Source organism: Caenorhabditis briggsae (assembly GCF_000004555.2).
Source record: "Caenorhabditis briggsae complete genome, chrI, whole genome shotgun sequence".
Classification (NCBI taxonomy): domain Eukaryota; kingdom Metazoa; phylum Nematoda; class Chromadorea; order Rhabditida; family Rhabditidae; genus Caenorhabditis; species Caenorhabditis briggsae.
In genome coordinates this window covers 5,711,752-5,730,062 of record NC_013489.2, presented here as the reverse complement: position 1 = coordinate 5,730,062, position 18,311 = coordinate 5,711,752, and the positions used below count along the sequence as shown (strand labels likewise).

Below are 18,311 nucleotides of genomic sequence, written 5' to 3'. Positions count from 1 at the left end.
AAGCGATGGGCGGAGCGTCGGTGGGGGGAGGCGGGAATCAAAGTACGCAAACACCGAGTGTCACTTTTTTATTCCGACAATAATACCGTCCAAAGTTATTTAAGAGTATTGAATTCTGGCCTGCCAGCATTTTTTTTTCTGGCCTGTCAGTAGCAGTACGCAGATTTTACTGTTGAGGAGCCAGTGGACATAAATTTCTGCAGTTTAGTTGGCTTCCGGAAGCGCTTCCTCGGCTATCTAATAATTTCCATTGATACGTTTCACATAGAAATACAACATAAGTGCTATAAAAATCATGCCAGCGAAGCGGTGAAATGAAGCAGCAGAAGCAGTGAAAGTGGTAGTTGCCCAGATATTCGAAAATGAGTCAGCCACATTTGTATATGTTCGGAGGATCTGTCTATCTCTAACGATAGAGAGAGGCACTTGACGTTTTAAAGGTTTATTGTATTCGAAGATTTAATGCAAAAATCGGTGGGAAAATGGGACGAACGGGAAAAGACAAAAATGAGAAAAATGTGGGTTGCGATAAAAGAAAAAAACGGGTGGACGGGTCTGTACGGGGTTTTGAAAATTTAGAGGGGTTAAAAAAATAGAGGGCAAAAATGGAAAGCAACATGTGAGGGAATTTGAAGAAAAAACGTCCATAAATCTTTCAAATAGATTGGCTTTATTCTAGAAAGATACGGGGGTTCGGGGGGAAAACGAGAAATCTTTTCAGGGGGTGAAGAGAGGGAAAGAGATAATCAGGTGGAAGAGAGACGGGATTCTCGGGAAAAATTCGAGAAGGACACACAGTAAAACGCATGTTTCGAACGGAAAAATGCTGGAAATGAGTAAACAGGATGAGTTATGAAACTTGTCGAAGGGAATATATCGAGATTGCAAAAAATCATAATTTATATTCCAATCGGCAAATTGCCTACTCACAAAAAAAGAATAATAAAACAATAAAACAATTAGAAGGAGATAAAGCGGTAAAGGAGGGACGGGTTGCTCAAAACGATACCGATGCTCCACGCCACCAGTCCACACCGAACCTATCAAAAAATTTGGAAACAAAGAATTGAAGAGACCTGACTCATCGAAAAATAGTGGCTAACCATCAGACCTAACTGTTCGATTTCATAAAGTAGTTAACCCGCTTTGAAATCAAAACAATGAAACCAGCTGAGCCACCGGAAATTAAGTCAATGATTAGACAGTATTTACGACGAACTGCAAAGTGGGGAGTGAATGGAAAGAAGAAAAGGGTGCTTATTAAAAGATGGGAAATTGCACAGATTATTATCATATCTTCAAAACTTAAAGAGAGAACTAATGTCAAAAGAGGAATAAGACACAGAATTCAGGACTAAGAAAACTGAAGAGAAAGAAAACAAAAAATGAACATTCCTGAAGAAAAAAGAGAAACATTTGGAAAAAAATAGCTGCTGTTTCAATGTGGTTCCAGATGTATTTCAAAACTACAGAAGCTAAATAAGGTCTAAGATAAAATAAAGGGGATATTTTGTGAAAGAGATATTTAGAGGCACTTGGATCCTAGCGATTGTGTACACTGAGATGTGGGTGACAACTTCTACAACTCCTTCTTTTCGACGACTGGCTTGTCCTCAACCATCACTTCGAAGTATACCATTCCGAGTCTTGACGAGATATCGTGCTCAATGTTGAGAGCATATGCACGGCATTCCACGATAACGAGCTTGTTGCGGGGGATGGTTTCGAACTTGACCATGGCAATCGGTTGTTGGTAGCCCTGGAAAATTCAATTTGTTATATTTTTCAGAGTTCATTCTCTTCATCTTTATCGTTTTATCTCTTCGTTGGTTACAGTACCAAGAGACGATTTTTGAAATTTTATTGATGTCAGAAAATCTATTTCTGACTCACTGACTGAATCAAATCAACGTTTCTATATATTGAATACTATTTCGGTTCCCCCTCTTTTGCTCCCACCACTAACAGTTTTACAACGCCGTAAAATTCCGAAACAAACGGAAATCGTCTCGTGCCCGTTTTCTAGCATTAAATGTACGAATCGATTTCAAACTATTTGGAAGAAACACTAACCTTAGTGAAAACGTATGGGTAATAACGTCCATCAATGCCGCTCGGTGGCATGTAGGTGACCTTTCCGATGTGTTCCTGATCAACGTTAGTGGCTCCACGGCAGTTGACGGCGATCGATCCAGCCTTGTAGCGATCCTTAACCTCTTCTGGAACAGAGCTGGTTGGGTAGTCAGTCGGACGCCATCCGATGAGACGGTTCAAAGAGATGATAACGCATGGTTTTCCAGATTTGAAACCGAAATCGGTTTTTTCGCTGCACCCCTTGTCAAAGACGGAGAGATCGAATCGACATGGGAGAGCTTCCTAAAAAAGAACATCTATGAACGTATTGATAGACGCTTAAAATTACGGGGTCTTTCTCAAGGTCATCATTGCTGTCTCCAGCTCCGCATTCACGAGTCTCGGTGGCATTCGAGTCATACTTGGTCAGATAGCCCTTCACTTGGTCGACGTATGCTTTGTAGGAGGATTGGTCACGGAGATTGTACTGGATCAGGGTGGAATCCGGTCTCTCCTTCAGCCATGGTTGGTATCCGACTCCTGGATTAACACCAATGATGGTTCCCTTACCATAAAATCTGGGAACTTTTGGATCGAGAGTTCGGAGGAAGATGGTCAAGCAGGCCAGCCAGAAAGCTGCTAGCAGAGCATAGAATATGATGTAGAAGACGATGATCTGGATCATAAAAGGTATAACATCAGTAGAAGAAGAACTTGCGTTACCTGGAACCAGGACTTTCCATTTCTGCCCAGCACTGTTCCGTTCTTCTTGTTGTAGAGGAACTGCCGAAAGGTTTCCGGCACATCGTCACGAGCTGGGGCAGCGGGCTCCACCCCGTTCATGAGGGTGGCATTTTCGTCGGCCTTCTTCATAACCTGAAAAAAACGATGAGAAAATATTAATTGAAAAGTGGCAACTAACTGGTTTAAAACTAGCTTGGAAGACACAGCAGCCCAGGGAAGAGTGAACTGAAAATGATTCGTTTTCAGACTAGAAAATTGAATGAAAGAAGAAGAAACGATAAGATAAGAAAAACGGCAACTTTGCAGATATTGTCACGGTTTGAGAACCGAAGTGAACAGGTATAATAAACAGAGAGGGAAATTAAAGATGTAGATTAATTGCTTGAATAAAAGTATAGGTGAAAAAAATCGGAATAGGATGGGTAAAAAAAGGCTCAATATCGTATCCTCTTCAACAAGAAAAAAATCGTGTCGGTTGAATGAAAAAGTAGGGGAAGTTATCAGATCAGGTTGGCGGTGGGGTAAAGTTTGCAAGAGATCTACAAATAAAACCGAGCCCCTACCGTCGGCGGCGGCGCCGAGGAGGGCAAAATTGGACGAATTTCGAAGCGGCGCGGCTTGTGAGGATGGTGGCGGAGAAAAAAAAATGAAAAAAGAAGCAGCAGAAACGATGGAGGGAGAGAGGAAGAAAAAGAAAAGGAGGGCAATGGAATGGGAAAAAGAAATAGGGAGAGAGGTGAGCTTGATGGTGGGATGAGCAGCCAGAGACGAAGAGGAAGACGACGAAAAGGGGGAGCAGATATGTACAAGAACAAACAATGCGATGAAAAAAAAAAGAAAGAAATGGGCGATGATTCGAACTTTTCGAATTCAATGTTTCATCAGAATGGCAGAACTCTTAGCAGTAGCTCCAGAAGTAGTCTGTCCAGGGTTTACTGTGGACGTTCGGGGAGACATCGGAGGAGTTGGCAGTGCTTTTAAACTAGCCAAGTATGAGTTTACCTGAAAAAACAATAGTCGGTTACGTGGATCATAAACATTTCGCCTGGAATTTTTAAATTAAAGGAGGCCAGACACCGAAAATAAAGTTTTCCTGATAATTTGCATAGAGAACCCCTATGAGGGGTTGAACTCATGACAGGCAGCTCAGGGGTACAGCGCCGCTACCGGCTGAACTACGGGGGCGCGAAGGCGCCTGACGACCGATGGTCTACATAAGCGCGGCGCGATTTCGTCCACCGAACTGTCCCCCGAAATTTTTGCTGTCTCGCCTCCTTTAAAGATGGGTTTTAGAATTGAACAAAATTTTGAATAGCCAGTTTCAAATAAAAAGGATGAGATGTACAATATACCTACATCGAAACAAATATTGCAAACACAGAAAACTTCCTACATTAATTCTTACCTCCTCATTTCCTCTCAGGGTTCTTAAATGTTTGTGGTATCTATCCCTTATCACTTTGAAGGCATATGGTGTAGAGTACGGTAAATTGGTGACTGGATCCATATATCGAGCCGGACGACCAGTAACTGCGCATAAGTTTCGTTCCCGCGGACGATCGCATTTGAATGGCTGAAAAAAACGTTATTTTTAGAAGTTCGTTTTGAAATACTACAAAAGAACACTAGTTCAAAACAACGAGAGAATTTGAATTCGTTGCCGCCATGCGCGACCGTCCATCTATCAACAATAGGGTAATTGCTGACAGATGAAAAGTAGAAAGCTCACGACGACGAATAGACACAGAGTAGGTGATAAGGGAAAGGGAAGAGGAGGGGGAGGAACGAGTACGAGTTCCAAAGCGTTCATCTGTCCGTGTGTGGCCGACCGCCTTCCGACTCTCACCGGGGGAGCCGCATTGATGTTGGTGGCAAGCGGTCAGTGTTAGACCTAGAGATTGGGGAGGGTGCAAAGAAATAAGGGTGTCTGGGGAGCCGATGGAAGCCACTCGGCCAGTAGAAAAGTTGATGAAATAAGACGAGTCGGAGAGATGGAGAGGAGACCACTCTACTACTGATACATTTCAAAGTAAGTGATTCAGTTCTTGGAGATGAAAGAGGGAAGAGACAAGGAGGGAGGGGCATGGAAAAAGAAGACCAAAAGCTGCAAAAGCCAACATTCAAAAGAGGAATGAAACTTGTGACCAACGAGGGAACATCGTTCCCACATTTCATGAATATTCATAAAAACAGTTCAATCTCTGTTGTGTCACCACATCTTTGATTTCTAAGTAGCGGTATTGATAGCAATACAAAAAAGATCGAAAATATTTAAAGACTTCCAAAGTATCGCTGCTAGAATATTGATAGACATCAGATGAGAAGAAAAATGGATGTAACTAGAACGGAAAACGTTTTTTTGGAAAGCCATCAACTGAAACTTTTCTGTGAGCTTTCTTGGTGAAAAGGGAAGGGAACATTCACCTTTTCAATGAAGCGGATAAAGACTGAAAGGGGTTCAAGTAAGAAAGATGGGAAAAGGAGAATAAGAAACGAATCAATGATCAGTAAGAGAAACAAGACGAGCAGTGACGACAGTTTTATTTAACGATTGGAGAAATGTAATCTCATGGGGTGGAATGATAACGACGACGCAGTAGCTCACAACTGACCAAAATAACGTCAATAGGAATGGTAACGATGCCACTGCTAAACATTATCATGAAAGAAATCAGTTAGACTAGAAGAAAACAGCTGATTATAAAGAGGAACGAAAGAACTTTGTGAAATAATAGACAACTGGAGACTCAGAAGAGAAAGGAGTCATCTCACAACTCTAAAGAGCTCCCGCACATTTTGATTTGTGGACAAGTGACGTCAGTGCGGGGCATTGCATTGATCTTTCGAAAAGCAAATATGCAAGATAAAGAAAAGAGACGGGGTTAGAGGGAGAGAGAGAGGAAGCTAAGAATGAAACAAAGGAGAAACAGTAGTTGTTGTACAAAAAATGGTATAGACGGTTGGTGGCTGGAGGAGAAAGACACAGGGTTTGTGGACAGATAAAAAAAATATCGCAACTTTTACTCAGAGTTCACCATAGGTGTACCAAAAATATTGGGTGACGTCTGTACTAAAAATAGATTGATTTTTATAATTATACATTTCGTAATACGATATGCGATGTCTGTTCATGTCTGATAAATAGGCGAAAGATAACGACAGTCGGAAGTGGGATGGTGCCGTCTCAAATCTATTCATATTCAAAGCAGGTTTTCTTTTTTTGAATACGAAAAATGTGGCTTTTTAAGCTATATATCTAGTGCCTATTTTCAGAGAAAAATATTTTCGAGTTTTTTAATATTAGTTTCTGAGCTTTGATAAGAAAACAAGAGAGCAAACAATTTTTAACTGATATCCTACGGTTCAATTTCTGAAAAACCAATACTACTTCTTGTTGTCCGGAAGTGTCGCCAATGCGAGAAATCGAAAAAAGCCCAGTGACCGCCCGTCTCATATCTAATTTGGTCAAAAGCAAAAGATAACACCAGGGAAACGGAATAAACGAGGGGTGTGTTACGACCGCCGGAGAAGACATAATAAACAAATAAACTGTATATTAAAGTGCAGTTGCAAATGACTAGCACACTGTATTCTTTAAAAATTGATGGCGGTAGTACTTCCAAGACTCATGGTATACGAATAGAAAAAATTACTAAATAGCAACATGCCTTACCTACATTTAAAAAAATGGTAGAAGAAAGAAGTAGAGATGGCGGAAATGGAAACCAACCCAAAAAACAGGCATCGAGAGAAGAAAAATGAAAAGAGACACCCCTATTCTCAAAAAACACGAAATTGGACGATTGAAAGCGAAAGTTTGGGGCCCAATACTACCTAAAAGACGGATCAAATCTACTGAATCGGAAAAAATGGGAATGAATTTTTGAAACAGAAACGATCAAGAAGAGAGGTAGTAGCCCTACTACAACTACACATACACAGAAATAAATAAAGATTTGGAGGAGAAAACACTATTGGATGGGATTGCTTGCGAATCGATCCCATCTGGATATGAGTATCTGTTCGGGATGGGAGGCTCGACTTGTGGGAGATGAAAAATCAGATCTTTTGACTTTTAATCTTGATGCGACCATAGACCATGTCCTATAGAATGCATGTGCTACAAAAAGCCAAAAAGTAGGGAAAAGGTGAGGGGAGAACCTTTTTGGAGAATATTGGTGGCACAGGAGATGAGCAAAAGGCGGAGCAAGAGCAAGGCAAATTGGTCAAACACGTGTAATTCGAGACATTGCGACCCGAAGTCAGTTACACACACATAGACAACGGGCGGTGCGCGCTTCTTCTTTTTCTTCATTTCCTAACAATTTATGTGCAACCTAAGCAACACAAAGCAACGACGACGACAAACACAATACTACCTGGAAAGGATTCGACACTATGGTTGTGGCGCCGAAAACTAGTGAAAAATGTTTAAAGTTAAAGGAGTTGTGTCGACGAATTTTTTTGGGTTGGTTTAGAAGAAAGAGGGGTCGGGAAAAAAACTGAATCTATGGACTAAGAAGAAGAAGAAGAAGAAGCAATGAAAAAGGAAAAAAGAAGGCGCGGAAGACTAGAAAAAGTAAAGAAAAGAGGCGACAAGATGGAAGAAGAAGCGAGAAGAAAGAAGACGTGTTGTGGGGAGCAGAGGGCTCTCCCCAACCCAATTGGAGTGGTCTCTCCCAATGTACACTTTGCCCTCTTTCCAAAGTTGGACAACTTTCACACTGCCCCCGGACACAAAAAGTTTCAGCGGAGATACTTCATGTTAATCAATCTTCCAAGTTTAAAAAAGTTCACAGAAGTAAAAGTTGGAGCGAAGATATGTATGAAACGCAAACAAGGAAGCTACGGTACTACTTTGCCGAGACAACGACGGCTGCAGCCGAATACGCTAATCGCTTTTCACTACAACGGTTACTGACGCAAACATTACCACCTAACTGTGTCAGCGATAATGATTTCACAAGTGCCCTGTGTAGTAAATACTATTATTGCGTTTTGTAAATCGAAAAAAGAGATTTGAATCTAGATTTTACATTGAAGTTCACCGGTCATTGTCGGATGATAGATACAGTAACCTTGCTATTGTTTTGTCAGCAAAACATGAGGACAAGCATTGTTCCGTTTTTTTTTTCTCAACGAAAACATATATGTTTTCTTCTGCAGTAGCAAAACGTTGCTAGAAAGCTTATGAGTAACGGGGATAGAAAGTTCAAGAAATGTAAAACTTTTAGGTACCGATGAATGGTAAACAAGTGCTTATAAAAAAGTTTTCGAAAGGAAATGAAACGACTTTCGAATCTAAGTTCGCTCCAATGAACTCATGCAGAAGCTCTCTCTACTTGGTGACGTCACAAGAGCGGAAACCGACTGAATTTCACAAAAAGGGGCGAGACACAGACGACTAAAAACCGAAGACGACAGAGAGAAGCCCTGAGTGAGAAGGAGACTGATTTTTGAAAGTAATCATCATTAGAGAACAGCTGCACAGAATGAAAAAAGAAACGAACCCTTGGGTGGGGAACAGCAATTTTTATTTAAAACCAATACTTCATTTCACTCTTCATGACTTCAGCCCATGAAAATATGAATTGAAAGGCTTTCGCGAAATTTCTTATGGAAGAAGCATGAGAGAAACGCAGAGAACAGGAGATTACCAGTGAGGAAGTGCAAAACGCAATGGTGAAAGTGACAGAGACAGAGGACCCAGATACACACAACGATGGCAGAATTGAGAATGAGCACTCAGAGAAGAAAGAGAAGCTAGAGAATGAGGTCTGCGTGAAGAAACAGAAGGAGTGCGCTCCAGTTGGAGGGTATAGAGCTTCTCGTCTAGAAGACGGAAAAGAAGAAGAAACGGGAGCAGCCAGTGGCAGGGCACCAACCCGAAACTGCCTATCGCCAACTACTACTGGAGGAGAGGGGAGAAAGAGAACCAACAGATCCAGGCGGCGTGTATGTGAGGCGCTGGGCTCCGTTGGAAGCTTATTCTTGAAGAATCGGCTGGTGGAGTTGTCGTCGTTTACTAGCCGATGCTACACTGTTTCTCTCGTCCTCTTCTTCGTTTTTTCTCTGTGACAAAACTAACCCGAAACTCCCTCCCCGGAACATTTTGGTTGGAATTTCGTCTTCTTTTTTGAAATGAAAAGGCGGGCATCTTCTTTTTCCGTTTGGCTTAAGCGAGTACTCAGCCAAAATGAGATGCAATTTTGACAAGTCTCTCCCACTAAGGCGAAAAAGTTTGTGCCCAAGGAAATGCAGATGAAAGGAAAAGGAAGAACATGGAATCTGATAAACATACGAAGAGAAGAGTATCTACTGCCGTTTCTGCGGCACTGCCATAAACAGAATCATAGAGAAAACAGAAAACGGAGATTAGCAGCAGGAAACAAATCTAGGCATATTTACAGTAGAACCATCAAAATCATATAGAAAGAAAAGAAACTTCTGAAAAGTGTCTCCAAGATAACGGGACAAGTGGATATTCAAGGACGTACAGAATGCACGACCCTTTTCCGCCAGTAGAGCACTCGTCGATTATCTGACGAAACCCCTGGAAGATGGGAATTTCCCGCGTCTTCTTCTTCACTCTATTCCTTTCTTCTTTCTGTCTCCTCAAAGAAGGAGAAGCGCATCGAAAAATATGTCTTCTCATTGAGAAAGAGATGAGAAAAGCAAAAAGCTGAAGACCGGGCGTTCAAGAGCAATATATTTTTCGTGAAGTGCACAATTCAGGCAGGAAACAATCTGGTTCTACATTAAGCAAGAAGAAAGACTCCCCCCAGAGAGCACGTTTTTGATAATGGATACTTTTTTTTCACCAATCGAGAAAACACTAACTTTAATTTCAGATACAGTGACGGTCGTTCCAGTGGCAGTCATTTTTATCTGCTCACGTGGTCCTGGCGGAAATACTCGAACCGAGTTCTTCTCTCTTCTTTTCTTTCTTTCCAGTTCAAATTCCTCGTACCTGAAGTTTTCATAGACGAGTTAAAAAATTAAAGTATGACAATGTTACTTTTTCAGTGATTCCACATTCATTTTTTCGGTACTTTCCGCTTCTTTCAACATTGCGGCTTGCGTTCTATCATCAACGGTGTTGGCTGGGACCATGTTTCCAGCCAATCGTGACATTGCCCATTTTTTGTTTTTTGACAGAATATCGTCTGCAGTCATTCCTCGTTTTGGTTCCTGTTGAATCATGCACATGAAAAAAACGCTTCTGGTTCAGAACAACTCACATTAAACTTCCTCTTCTTCCTCCGTGGTTGCCCGTCTTCTTCCTCTCCGCTTACAGATTCGTCTTCTTCTTCTGGCTTATCAAAATCTGAGTCAACGTCATCGTCATCGGAATGCACAGGTGATTTAAATTCTTTGTCCACCTCGTTATTCTGAAAAATGTTTCTAGATACATAAAACTTTGACCGACAGAAGAAATTGATTAAGCCTATGTTGAATTGTATCGGATGAATAATAATTTTCAAGCATTATAAAACTTGCCTCTTCAAATCCTCCATACGCTGTTTTATAGAACTCGTCTTCTTGATCAGCAGATGCTAAGAGAGCGGCCATTTTGTTACCAGCAGTTGCTCTTTTTGCTCTTTCCGTTACGTTCAAAACCACCTGGAACAAAAAAACTTATTTTTTAAAATACTCGTTGATACCTACCGGTTCCGCATCTTCATCACTGCTTGAACCTTCGTCATCTTCCTCCTCATCACTCGCATTGGCAGATTCCTGACCGTTCTCTCCCTCAATCTTAGATTCTGATTCTGAACCGCCATCGTCTTCATTACTTAATAAAAATTATCTTACGATTTTGTTTGAAATTTTTAAAAATCTATTGAGCTCACCTCATGTCACTGGAATCATTCGATTGTTCATCGTCTTCTTTTCTACTTTTATCTGTTGATTGAAAATCTTTTCTTCTTGGAGTCATTCTTTGGTCTTGCGAAATAACGAACTGCAATTGAATTATCACTGATTGAGACTAAATTTTTAACATTTCAATAGAAATTTGTTGTGAACAAAAAAGATCTGTTGAAAATTTAATATTCGAGCAAAAAAAAAAAGCAAAAAAGTGCTCTGCAATTTCGCTCCAGTGGCACTGGTGTGGGTCTCGCAACGACAGCAAGTCTGCGTCTCTTCAGCCGTCATCACTGTTTCGTTTTTCTCCGTATTTGATTGGTTTTGGCGTTGAAAACGTTGATGATTCCAAAGGTCCGCACTGATTTATCAAGTTCTGTTTTTTCGTCCTCCATGAAAGATACTATTTGCTTCATAACATATATTGATTTTTTCAACAATTGGATCAATCAATCACTGTGACTTGTTTAGTCTGCGATTTTTTGAGTCATCTTAAATAGTTCAGTTTTCATCAAATATCGTGCTCTGTCTTTTCACACAGTTTCATTCTTTATCTTTAAGTAATTTTTTTTCAGTGTTTGTACCACTCTTAATAGAAATGAGTGACAACAACACTATCGATGAGGATGTTCTGAACATCGACGACATCACAGAAGACGATGCGGTAAGACCATATTTTGTATTCAGTGTAAAATTTGCAATCAGCGATTTTCTACAGGATCTCTCAGCAATTGAGGGCGATTTGAATGAGATTGAAGAGGAACAAAAAAAGCTGAAAGCAATCCAAAATGAGATGGTCGGGCACATGAACTTGAACACAAGCAGTCAAAGCAACTCGACACAGTCACTGCTTACGCCAGAAGAGAAAGCAGAAGCAGATGCAAAATCGGTGTACGTCGGAAATGTTGACTATGGAGCAACTGCCGAAGAAATAGAACAACACTTTCACGGATGCGGATCCGTAGCTCGAGTCACAATTTTGTGTGATAAATTCAGTGGTCATCCAAAAGGGTTGGTAGTTTTTTTTTCGAAACGAACATAGCTTCTTTTTTTCAACGAATCTCTTTCAGATTCGCTTATGTTGAATTCACCGAGAAGGATGGAATGCAGAACGCGCTTGCAATGACAGACAGTCTTCTTCGCGGACGACAGATCAAGGTTGATCCAAAACGAACGAACAGACCCGGACTGTCAACGACAAACAGACCTCCGTTCCGAGGACGTGGTGGGCGTGGTCGTGGAAACGTTATTGTGAAATATGTCTACGGGGGCGGCTTCCGCCCAAGAGGTCGTGGAGCAAGAAGACGTCCAGGATTTGCGCCGTATTAAGAACTCATGAAGCCAGAGAGGAAGAAGACGACGTCCAAACTTGAATAATTATTACTTTTATCTGTATTTTCCGGAGCCCAAGGCCCGTCCAATTTCCGCCACTTACCTGTTTCTCTTTTCCTGGGGATTCTCGAATCATCTCTACAGCTTTTCTCACAAATATTTATTTTTCGTTCTTTTCCGCTATCTTATCCTCGTTCTTCGTACATTTTCATTTATGTCTCCAATTTTTTGTTCCATTAATTAAATTAAACACCCATGCATTCTTTTATGTAGCTTCTTTTTTGTCTGACGATCTAGAAGTTGCACATTTCCTTCAACTGTCAGATTTTTTTCATTATGTCATAAAATAATGTTTTATTAGTAATTAGATCTATTCTACCTGAGGAGGTTTCAACCCATATAGTTTTTGCGAGTCAACGACCCGTACAGTCAGTGAAATGATTCCTTCTTAGATGGAAGCAAACAGTCAGTATGCTCGTATGGACTACTGGGACGAAAGATTTAAGACGGAGAAGAATTTTGAATGGCTCAGCGGTTTAGATGCCTTCCAGCACCTAATCACTCCTCTCATATCTAAAGATTCAAGGTTCCATCCTTTGGAAAGCATATATTAAAAGATTAAATTCCAGTATCGCACATGTTGGGTGTGGATCTAGTCAAGTTTCGATGCAGTTATGGGATTTGGGCTATACGAATATCACAAACATCGACTATTCGCAAGTAAGAAAATTAAATGTAATTTAACATCAATTTTATCTTCAGGTTCTCATTGATAATGGTAGCTTGAAATATCCATGCATGAAATGGGTGGCAGACGACATTACAATACTGAAAAACTGCGAATCCTCTTCGTTTGATGTTGTTTTCGAAAAAGCAACAATTGAAGCGATTCTGGTCAACGAGAAAAGTGCCTGGGAGCCATCAGATTCAGCGCTCCAAAATCTTGAAAACATCTTTTCATCGATTTGTCGAGTATTAAAACCAAATGGAATGTTCATATCCGTTTCATTCACACAACCCCATTTTCGGGTTCCGGCACTGCTTCGGGAAAGAAATTGGTCTATAGAAGTGTTCGAGTTCGGAGAAACTTTTCACTATTATGTTTACGTCTGCAGAAAAGGGAACAGTTCAAACAGTGAATTAGCTCAAAGATATAGTTCGATTGCCAAATCATGGCTCCGACCTCTGTGAAAATGTTTAATATTTTGTCTCGCCCTGCTACTTCATTTATGAATAAAACATCTTACAAACTACGGAATACAATTTACAACAAGAACCAGAACAAGTTCTCACAAATACCACCAACACGCTTATGCATATAATTGCCAGCTCCTGTTACCTCCAGAAGGAGAAGAGCGAAAAGAATGTAGACTATATCCCTAGCGAAATGGAGCCATCGAATCGCTAACGGGTGCTCCAATTCCCACTGACTAGGCTGATTTGGTAGCGATTTAGTGTGTCTTCTGTAAAAAGAAGAAAAAAAAATGAATTTTTTCTGATAAAAATTACATCTCTGCTTGGAAATCATCATCCGGGAAGTAAAAAGCCGTGTTTAGCCCATTGTTCTGAAATAATTTTATATTTAGATAATGTTTTAAAACTGAAAAGAGACCAACCACAGTCGATACGCTCGTTGTGCGTCTTTGGAGAGAGACTCGAGTATTTGACAGGCGAGCAGGAGATGGAACGGAAGGATTAACCATTTTTTGGAGCTAAATACATCACAATTCGTATTTTGAAGAAAGAAATATAGGAGTTTGGAACCGTACGAATTAGGGAGAAACTCAAAAGCGGGAGACGAAAGTTGGAGAAACGGAAAAAGATGAAATACGCAATTGCATGCCGTAATGAAAAACCGGCTAATTTTCGGGAAATTCGTTGCGAAACCCATAGTGGTGTTTGAGAACGCGCCTTTAAGCTCTACAGTAACCTACGGGCCGCGGCTTCAAGTTTTCAGTTGTTTTGTTGAGTGGCGATTTGAAGCCTTTTTGAATTTAATGTCCTTGATTTCAGAAAATGCGTTGCTCTAACTATAAAACAGGTTATGAAATAAATTTCAGGTGCGGGTTCATGGAAGACTTCAACGCCTCGCTAGGTCCGGCAGTTTGCCGAATCTGCATGTGCGGTGAGACTTCGATTCCCTATCTTGGAAAACAGGCAGGCGAGCCGCTCATTTCACCATGCAGATGCTCTGGAACGATGGGTCTGTTCCATCGCAGTTGTCTTGAACACTGGCTCACAATGACGAGAACGACGAATTGTGAAATCTGCAAGTTCTCCTTCAAAATAAAACAGTTAGTTCAGTTTGTTGTACCTCATTTCGTACCTCATTTCTTTTCAGAAAACCGCGCAATTTCAAGGACTACATCCGTCAGAAAGGCTACAAAAAGATTCGAACTGAACCAAACAATCGGAACCCGTTCGTGGATATTTCATTCATTCTGGTTATCACTCCTCTTGCCTTTGTTGCACTGTATCTATGTGTGCAAGGAGCTGCACTTGCTGGACAGAAATATCATTTTGCGTTCGAGAATCGGGACCATGATCAAAATGTTCGAAATTTGGAAATTCGAAACGAAACCTCAATGGGTTCGATTTGATCAACCATAACCAAATTCAACTAGTATCACCATTTCAGAGTTTGCACTGTTCGTTTTCGTCGCTATTGTGCTATTTTTTGCTTACTCCGCTTTTCTGGTGGTGACGGCTGGAAGTCACGTATCACAGTACAAGAGGTGGCAAGCGAAGAATATGATAATGTTTGTCGTCGACCAATTGGATGCTGAACAGTCGCTGCATTATAATCCACAGTGGAATAAGATGGATCATGGTTGGAAATCGAAACTCTCGAGATTATGGAGAAAGCTTCGTGGGAAGCCGACCAGAGTAATCTACCCCGAAATCGCTCGAAATGACACTGTATGAACAACAAGTCATTTGAACTAGTAAGTAGTTCGTCATTTTTCAGATTCCTATTGAACCAATAATCGGAATATCTCCAATTCTCGTAGCCAACTTCAATCAAACTTCACCCGACAGCGACAACACTCATAATCATGATGCTTCACGTAACGCCATTCCTTTCGGAGTGAGAACACCTGAGCAAGCTGTAAGTCGATTTCAAAAGAAAAACGTCTTCAATTTTCAACCACAGTTCCAAGTTAGTTTGGCATCAACACCACAAATGTACGCTGAGAAACCTGAAAAGTTGTCACTTTCGCCAATTGGGCTGGACGATCTATTCGCGGAATCGAAATCGGTACATAGAGTTTCATCCGTTTCCTCGGCTAGGAATGACATGAAAAGTTAGTTTAATAAGAATGGAGTAAGAAATTTGTAATCCGTTTCAGAGACACAATCGGTCTACTCAGTGTGCTCTTCGTTCGGTACAGGCGTCATGTCATGCTCAACCCCAGTGACTGGATGGAACCTACGGCCTCTAGCTCATGCATCGAACTCTGTTTCAACGTTCAAGTCTAACTTATCTGCTGAAGAAGTGCAGTTAGGAGATATTCATAATGATTCGGAGCAAACGGTGACCGCTGAGCTTATGGAATCGTCACCGTCATCTGTCGAGTCCCAACGAGGCCGATTTCATGTGGAGAAACTTGATACGCCACTGCTAGAAGACTCACCCTCAAGATTTTGAAATATCGATAAGTATTTAATTACCCCAGATTCTAAGCACTAACTTTCTCATTGTATTATATGCCTAGTGTAAATATGTATTATATGCCTAGTGTAAATACTCACATTAGACAAATTTTTAGGCTGTTTGCCCCGATTGTCTCAAAACATTTGTACTCTGTGAATATCTCAAAGATCGTGCCATTTTATTTATTTGCTACATCAAAAATTCAATACATTCGTTGAATCTAATTAAAATCTATAGTTTTCCTGAAATCACGAAATATGGGAACTGTAAGATAAGAACATCTACTAGGAAACAGGGCGAAGTCTCTTTTCAGATATCTTCATTGTTTATAGCCTCAAATGAATCATCAGAATTGCACGAGTCTTCTGTTTTTTCTTCCTTCACGTGGAATTCTTCATCCAAAGAAGGCGGGTTGGAAATGAGGTTCTTGATTTTTCGCTTCAATTCAAATACTTCAACATTAAGCTTTGTATTATTCACCCTCTCTTGGCGTAGTTCAGACTCTAAACTACTGATCTGTTTATCCAGGTATCCCTCCGCACGAGTTAAATAGCCGATTTTCGAGTGGTCTTCTTTGGCTTTGGCCTCGAGTTGCCGGCATCTCTGCGTATGATTATATGATAAATTTTTAGGCCTTTCGAACGCTCACCTTTTGCAAGCTTGCGATAAGAACTTGCTCCTCGTCTACCTGAACATGCGCTCTTGCTTTCTGCTCCTCCAATTTCTTTTCCATATCTTTCTTTATTTGGATAGGAAGAGCTTCACGGCATTCAATCATTAATTGACTCAAAATATCGACTTCCATCCGCAGCAATTTATTCTTCTTCTCTCCCTCCAACAGTTTAGAGAGAGCATTCTTCGCTTCAATCTTCTCAATATCCAATTTCTTCTTGTAACTGTTCTTGATTTCGTTTTCTCTTATGCGCAATTTGTCACATTCCGCCTTCATTAAAATATGGGCTAATGATGTACGATTTACTTTTACATTTGCATCGTTCAAATGCTTCGTCAGATTCTGAATCTCCAGATCCTTTTCCGTTTTTGTAATCTCCAGTTGATCCTCAGTACTTTGAAGACGTTGGATAGCCTCGTGTAATTTGCGTGCCAACGATTCTTCTTCTCCATAATGCTCTTCCTCTATTTGCTCTAATCCAGAAGAAGTTCCTCCTAGCTCATATATAATGATGTCTTCTAGTAATCGGTCGTTCTGCACTTGAAGATTCTTAATGTTTTCCAACAATTCTTTCTCGCGATCGGAGTTTTCGGAGGACTGTGTCAGACGATAGTTTTCATATTCCTGCAAAATGAGTAGATGTTTAGAAGAAGATTGAGTCTAGAGAAACCTCTGTCAGTGTCTTAAGTTTGAATTCTCTGTTTGCCAGCAGCTTCTCCATCCTTTCCAATTTCTCTTCCAGTTGTCGCTCATTTTTGTACTTCTCCATAACCCAATCGGTGACGCATTCCGCGTTCACCGGAATTCCTTTGGTCATTTCGACAACGTCCGCAAAAGCAGCAACCTCGTATGATGATGACTCCATTGGTTTCCCTGGAATAATAGTTGACTGTTAAGAGAAAAACCTTGGGCTCAAGAAAAATGAGAAGTTATCTGAACGCCGTATGCATGAAAGTCAGAGAAGCAGGATAATCGATAGGCACGAGACATGAAAACGACGAGGAAACGTATGAAGAGAGAAGCATTAGAGCAATTTGAAGAGGAGAATACACGAATGCGGACTAGAGGGAACGGATAGATTCAGAGAATTAGAAACGAACGAAGAGGCAAGCGAAAGGAGATCGAGAAACAAAAATATCTGATTAATTTTGAATTTTGAAAAAATTCGTACATACGTTGTAGACCAATCAGGAAACTGGAATCAAATCAATCAATCATTTTATTGATCATGAATTTACGGCTTGTTTTATCCAGACGTCATCAACCAGTCAGCGACCTCATCGACTTTCATTCCGCCGTCTTTCACCAAACGACCCTCACATTCTAATTTTTGTAGAAATATTACTAATAAGAAATTGAAGGTCATTTTCTATAACTTTTATACTGTAATAAATTTAAAAGAAATTTTGAACAAAATCTTCCATTCTGCAGAAATTTGGTAAAAAAATAAATTTGGTGAAATGCGGCCACCCAGCGCCTTCGACCGCCGTTCAACAACCTATTTTTTCGAGGCGGTTCGATGCGAGGAAAACCGGCTTCTATCATCATTCTATAATCTAGTGGGAGCATGAAATATTGTTTCCTTGCTGACTTTCAATCGAAACTTTCTAGTCGGTTTTCCAATGGGGTTGTTCGTCATCAGTCCGTCGACGGCCCACCGGTTCTTATTCGACTGCAAACTACAGTGCGTTGCAGGTTCTTACGTCCACACATGTTTAGGGTCATAACTTCAGAGCTGTTAGAGGTATCGGCCTAATTTTTTGAAAATCGGATTCGAGACAACAAATTAAATCTAGTGGACAATTTTTGTAATGAAACCTTGAAAACTACCCGAGTTATCTGAAAAAGCCTGATAATATGCCTTTTGCAACCGTTGCAAGTTTTTACGTCCACTCCGAAGATCAGTAGATCACGACCTCCAGCAAAGACGGAGGTGTCCAATTTCGATTCTTCCTTCTTGAAAACGGG

General features: G+C 40.7%; 8 protein-coding genes across 8 annotated transcripts; 4 read left to right on the top strand and 4 right to left on the bottom strand.

Annotated features, from left to right (window-relative positions):
* Positions 1 to 1,579: 1,579 nt before the first annotated feature.
* Positions 1,580 to 2,946, bottom strand: Cbr-nkb-1 (the record flags this gene model as incomplete). The annotated part of the gene is made up of 4 exons (XM_002639155.2): positions 1,580 to 1,759; positions 2,074 to 2,376; positions 2,423 to 2,749; positions 2,797 to 2,946. The coding sequence occupies 4 exons, from the start codon at positions 2,944 to 2,946 to the stop codon at positions 1,580 to 1,582; spliced, it is 960 nt and encodes a 319-aa protein (XP_002639201.2).
* A 741-nt stretch (positions 2,947 to 3,687) lies between these two features.
* Positions 3,688 to 4,627, bottom strand: CBG03744 (the record flags this gene model as incomplete). The annotated part of the gene is made up of 3 exons (XM_002639154.2): positions 3,688 to 3,819; positions 4,223 to 4,390; positions 4,547 to 4,627. The coding sequence occupies 3 exons, from the start codon at positions 4,625 to 4,627 to the stop codon at positions 3,688 to 3,690; spliced, it is 381 nt and encodes a 126-aa protein (XP_002639200.2).
* Positions 4,628 to 8,496: 3,869 nt separating this feature from the next.
* On the top strand, positions 8,497 to 8,895 carry CBG25224 (the record flags this gene model as incomplete). Its single annotated transcript, XM_045235640.1, has 1 exon — positions 8,497 to 8,895. One exon carries the CDS (start codon positions 8,497 to 8,499, stop codon positions 8,893 to 8,895), a length of 399 nt encoding a protein of 132 aa, XP_045098245.1.
* Positions 8,896 to 9,241: 346 nt separating this feature from the next.
* On the bottom strand, positions 9,242 to 10,756 carry CBG03742 (the record flags this gene model as incomplete). The annotated part of the gene is made up of 6 exons (XM_045235635.1): positions 9,242 to 9,370; positions 9,658 to 9,787; positions 9,836 to 10,008; positions 10,059 to 10,208; positions 10,486 to 10,612; positions 10,671 to 10,756. The coding sequence occupies 6 exons, from the start codon at positions 10,754 to 10,756 to the stop codon at positions 9,242 to 9,244; spliced, it is 795 nt and encodes a 264-aa protein (XP_045092478.1).
* A 525-nt stretch (positions 10,757 to 11,281) lies between these two features.
* Cbr-pabp-2 lies at positions 11,282 to 12,012 on the top strand (the record flags this gene model as incomplete). The annotated part of the gene is made up of 3 exons (XM_002639152.1): positions 11,282 to 11,347; positions 11,402 to 11,694; positions 11,754 to 12,012. The coding sequence occupies 3 exons, from the start codon at positions 11,282 to 11,284 to the stop codon at positions 12,010 to 12,012; spliced, it is 618 nt and encodes a 205-aa protein (XP_002639198.1).
* Positions 12,013 to 12,467: 455 nt separating this feature from the next.
* On the top strand, positions 12,468 to 13,206 carry CBG03740 (the record flags this gene model as incomplete). Its single annotated transcript, XM_002639151.1, has 3 exons — positions 12,468 to 12,601; positions 12,645 to 12,735; positions 12,778 to 13,206. 3 exons carry the CDS (start codon positions 12,468 to 12,470, stop codon positions 13,204 to 13,206), a joined length of 654 nt encoding a protein of 217 aa, XP_002639197.1.
* An 879-nt stretch (positions 13,207 to 14,085) lies between these two features.
* On the top strand, positions 14,086 to 15,664 carry CBG03739 (the record flags this gene model as incomplete). The annotated part of the gene is made up of 5 exons (XM_045235623.1): positions 14,086 to 14,309; positions 14,357 to 14,604; positions 14,654 to 14,934; positions 14,984 to 15,320; positions 15,366 to 15,664. 5 exons carry the CDS (start codon positions 14,086 to 14,088, stop codon positions 15,662 to 15,664), a joined length of 1,389 nt encoding a protein of 462 aa, XP_045092477.1.
* Positions 15,665 to 15,979: 315 nt separating this feature from the next.
* On the bottom strand, positions 15,980 to 17,208 carry CBG25223 (the record flags this gene model as incomplete). Its single annotated transcript, XM_045235619.1, has 3 exons — positions 15,980 to 16,273; positions 16,320 to 16,967; positions 17,014 to 17,208. 3 exons carry the CDS (start codon positions 17,206 to 17,208, stop codon positions 15,980 to 15,982), a joined length of 1,137 nt encoding a protein of 378 aa, XP_045098244.1.
* Between the last annotated feature and the right edge of the window lie 1,103 nt (positions 17,209 to 18,311).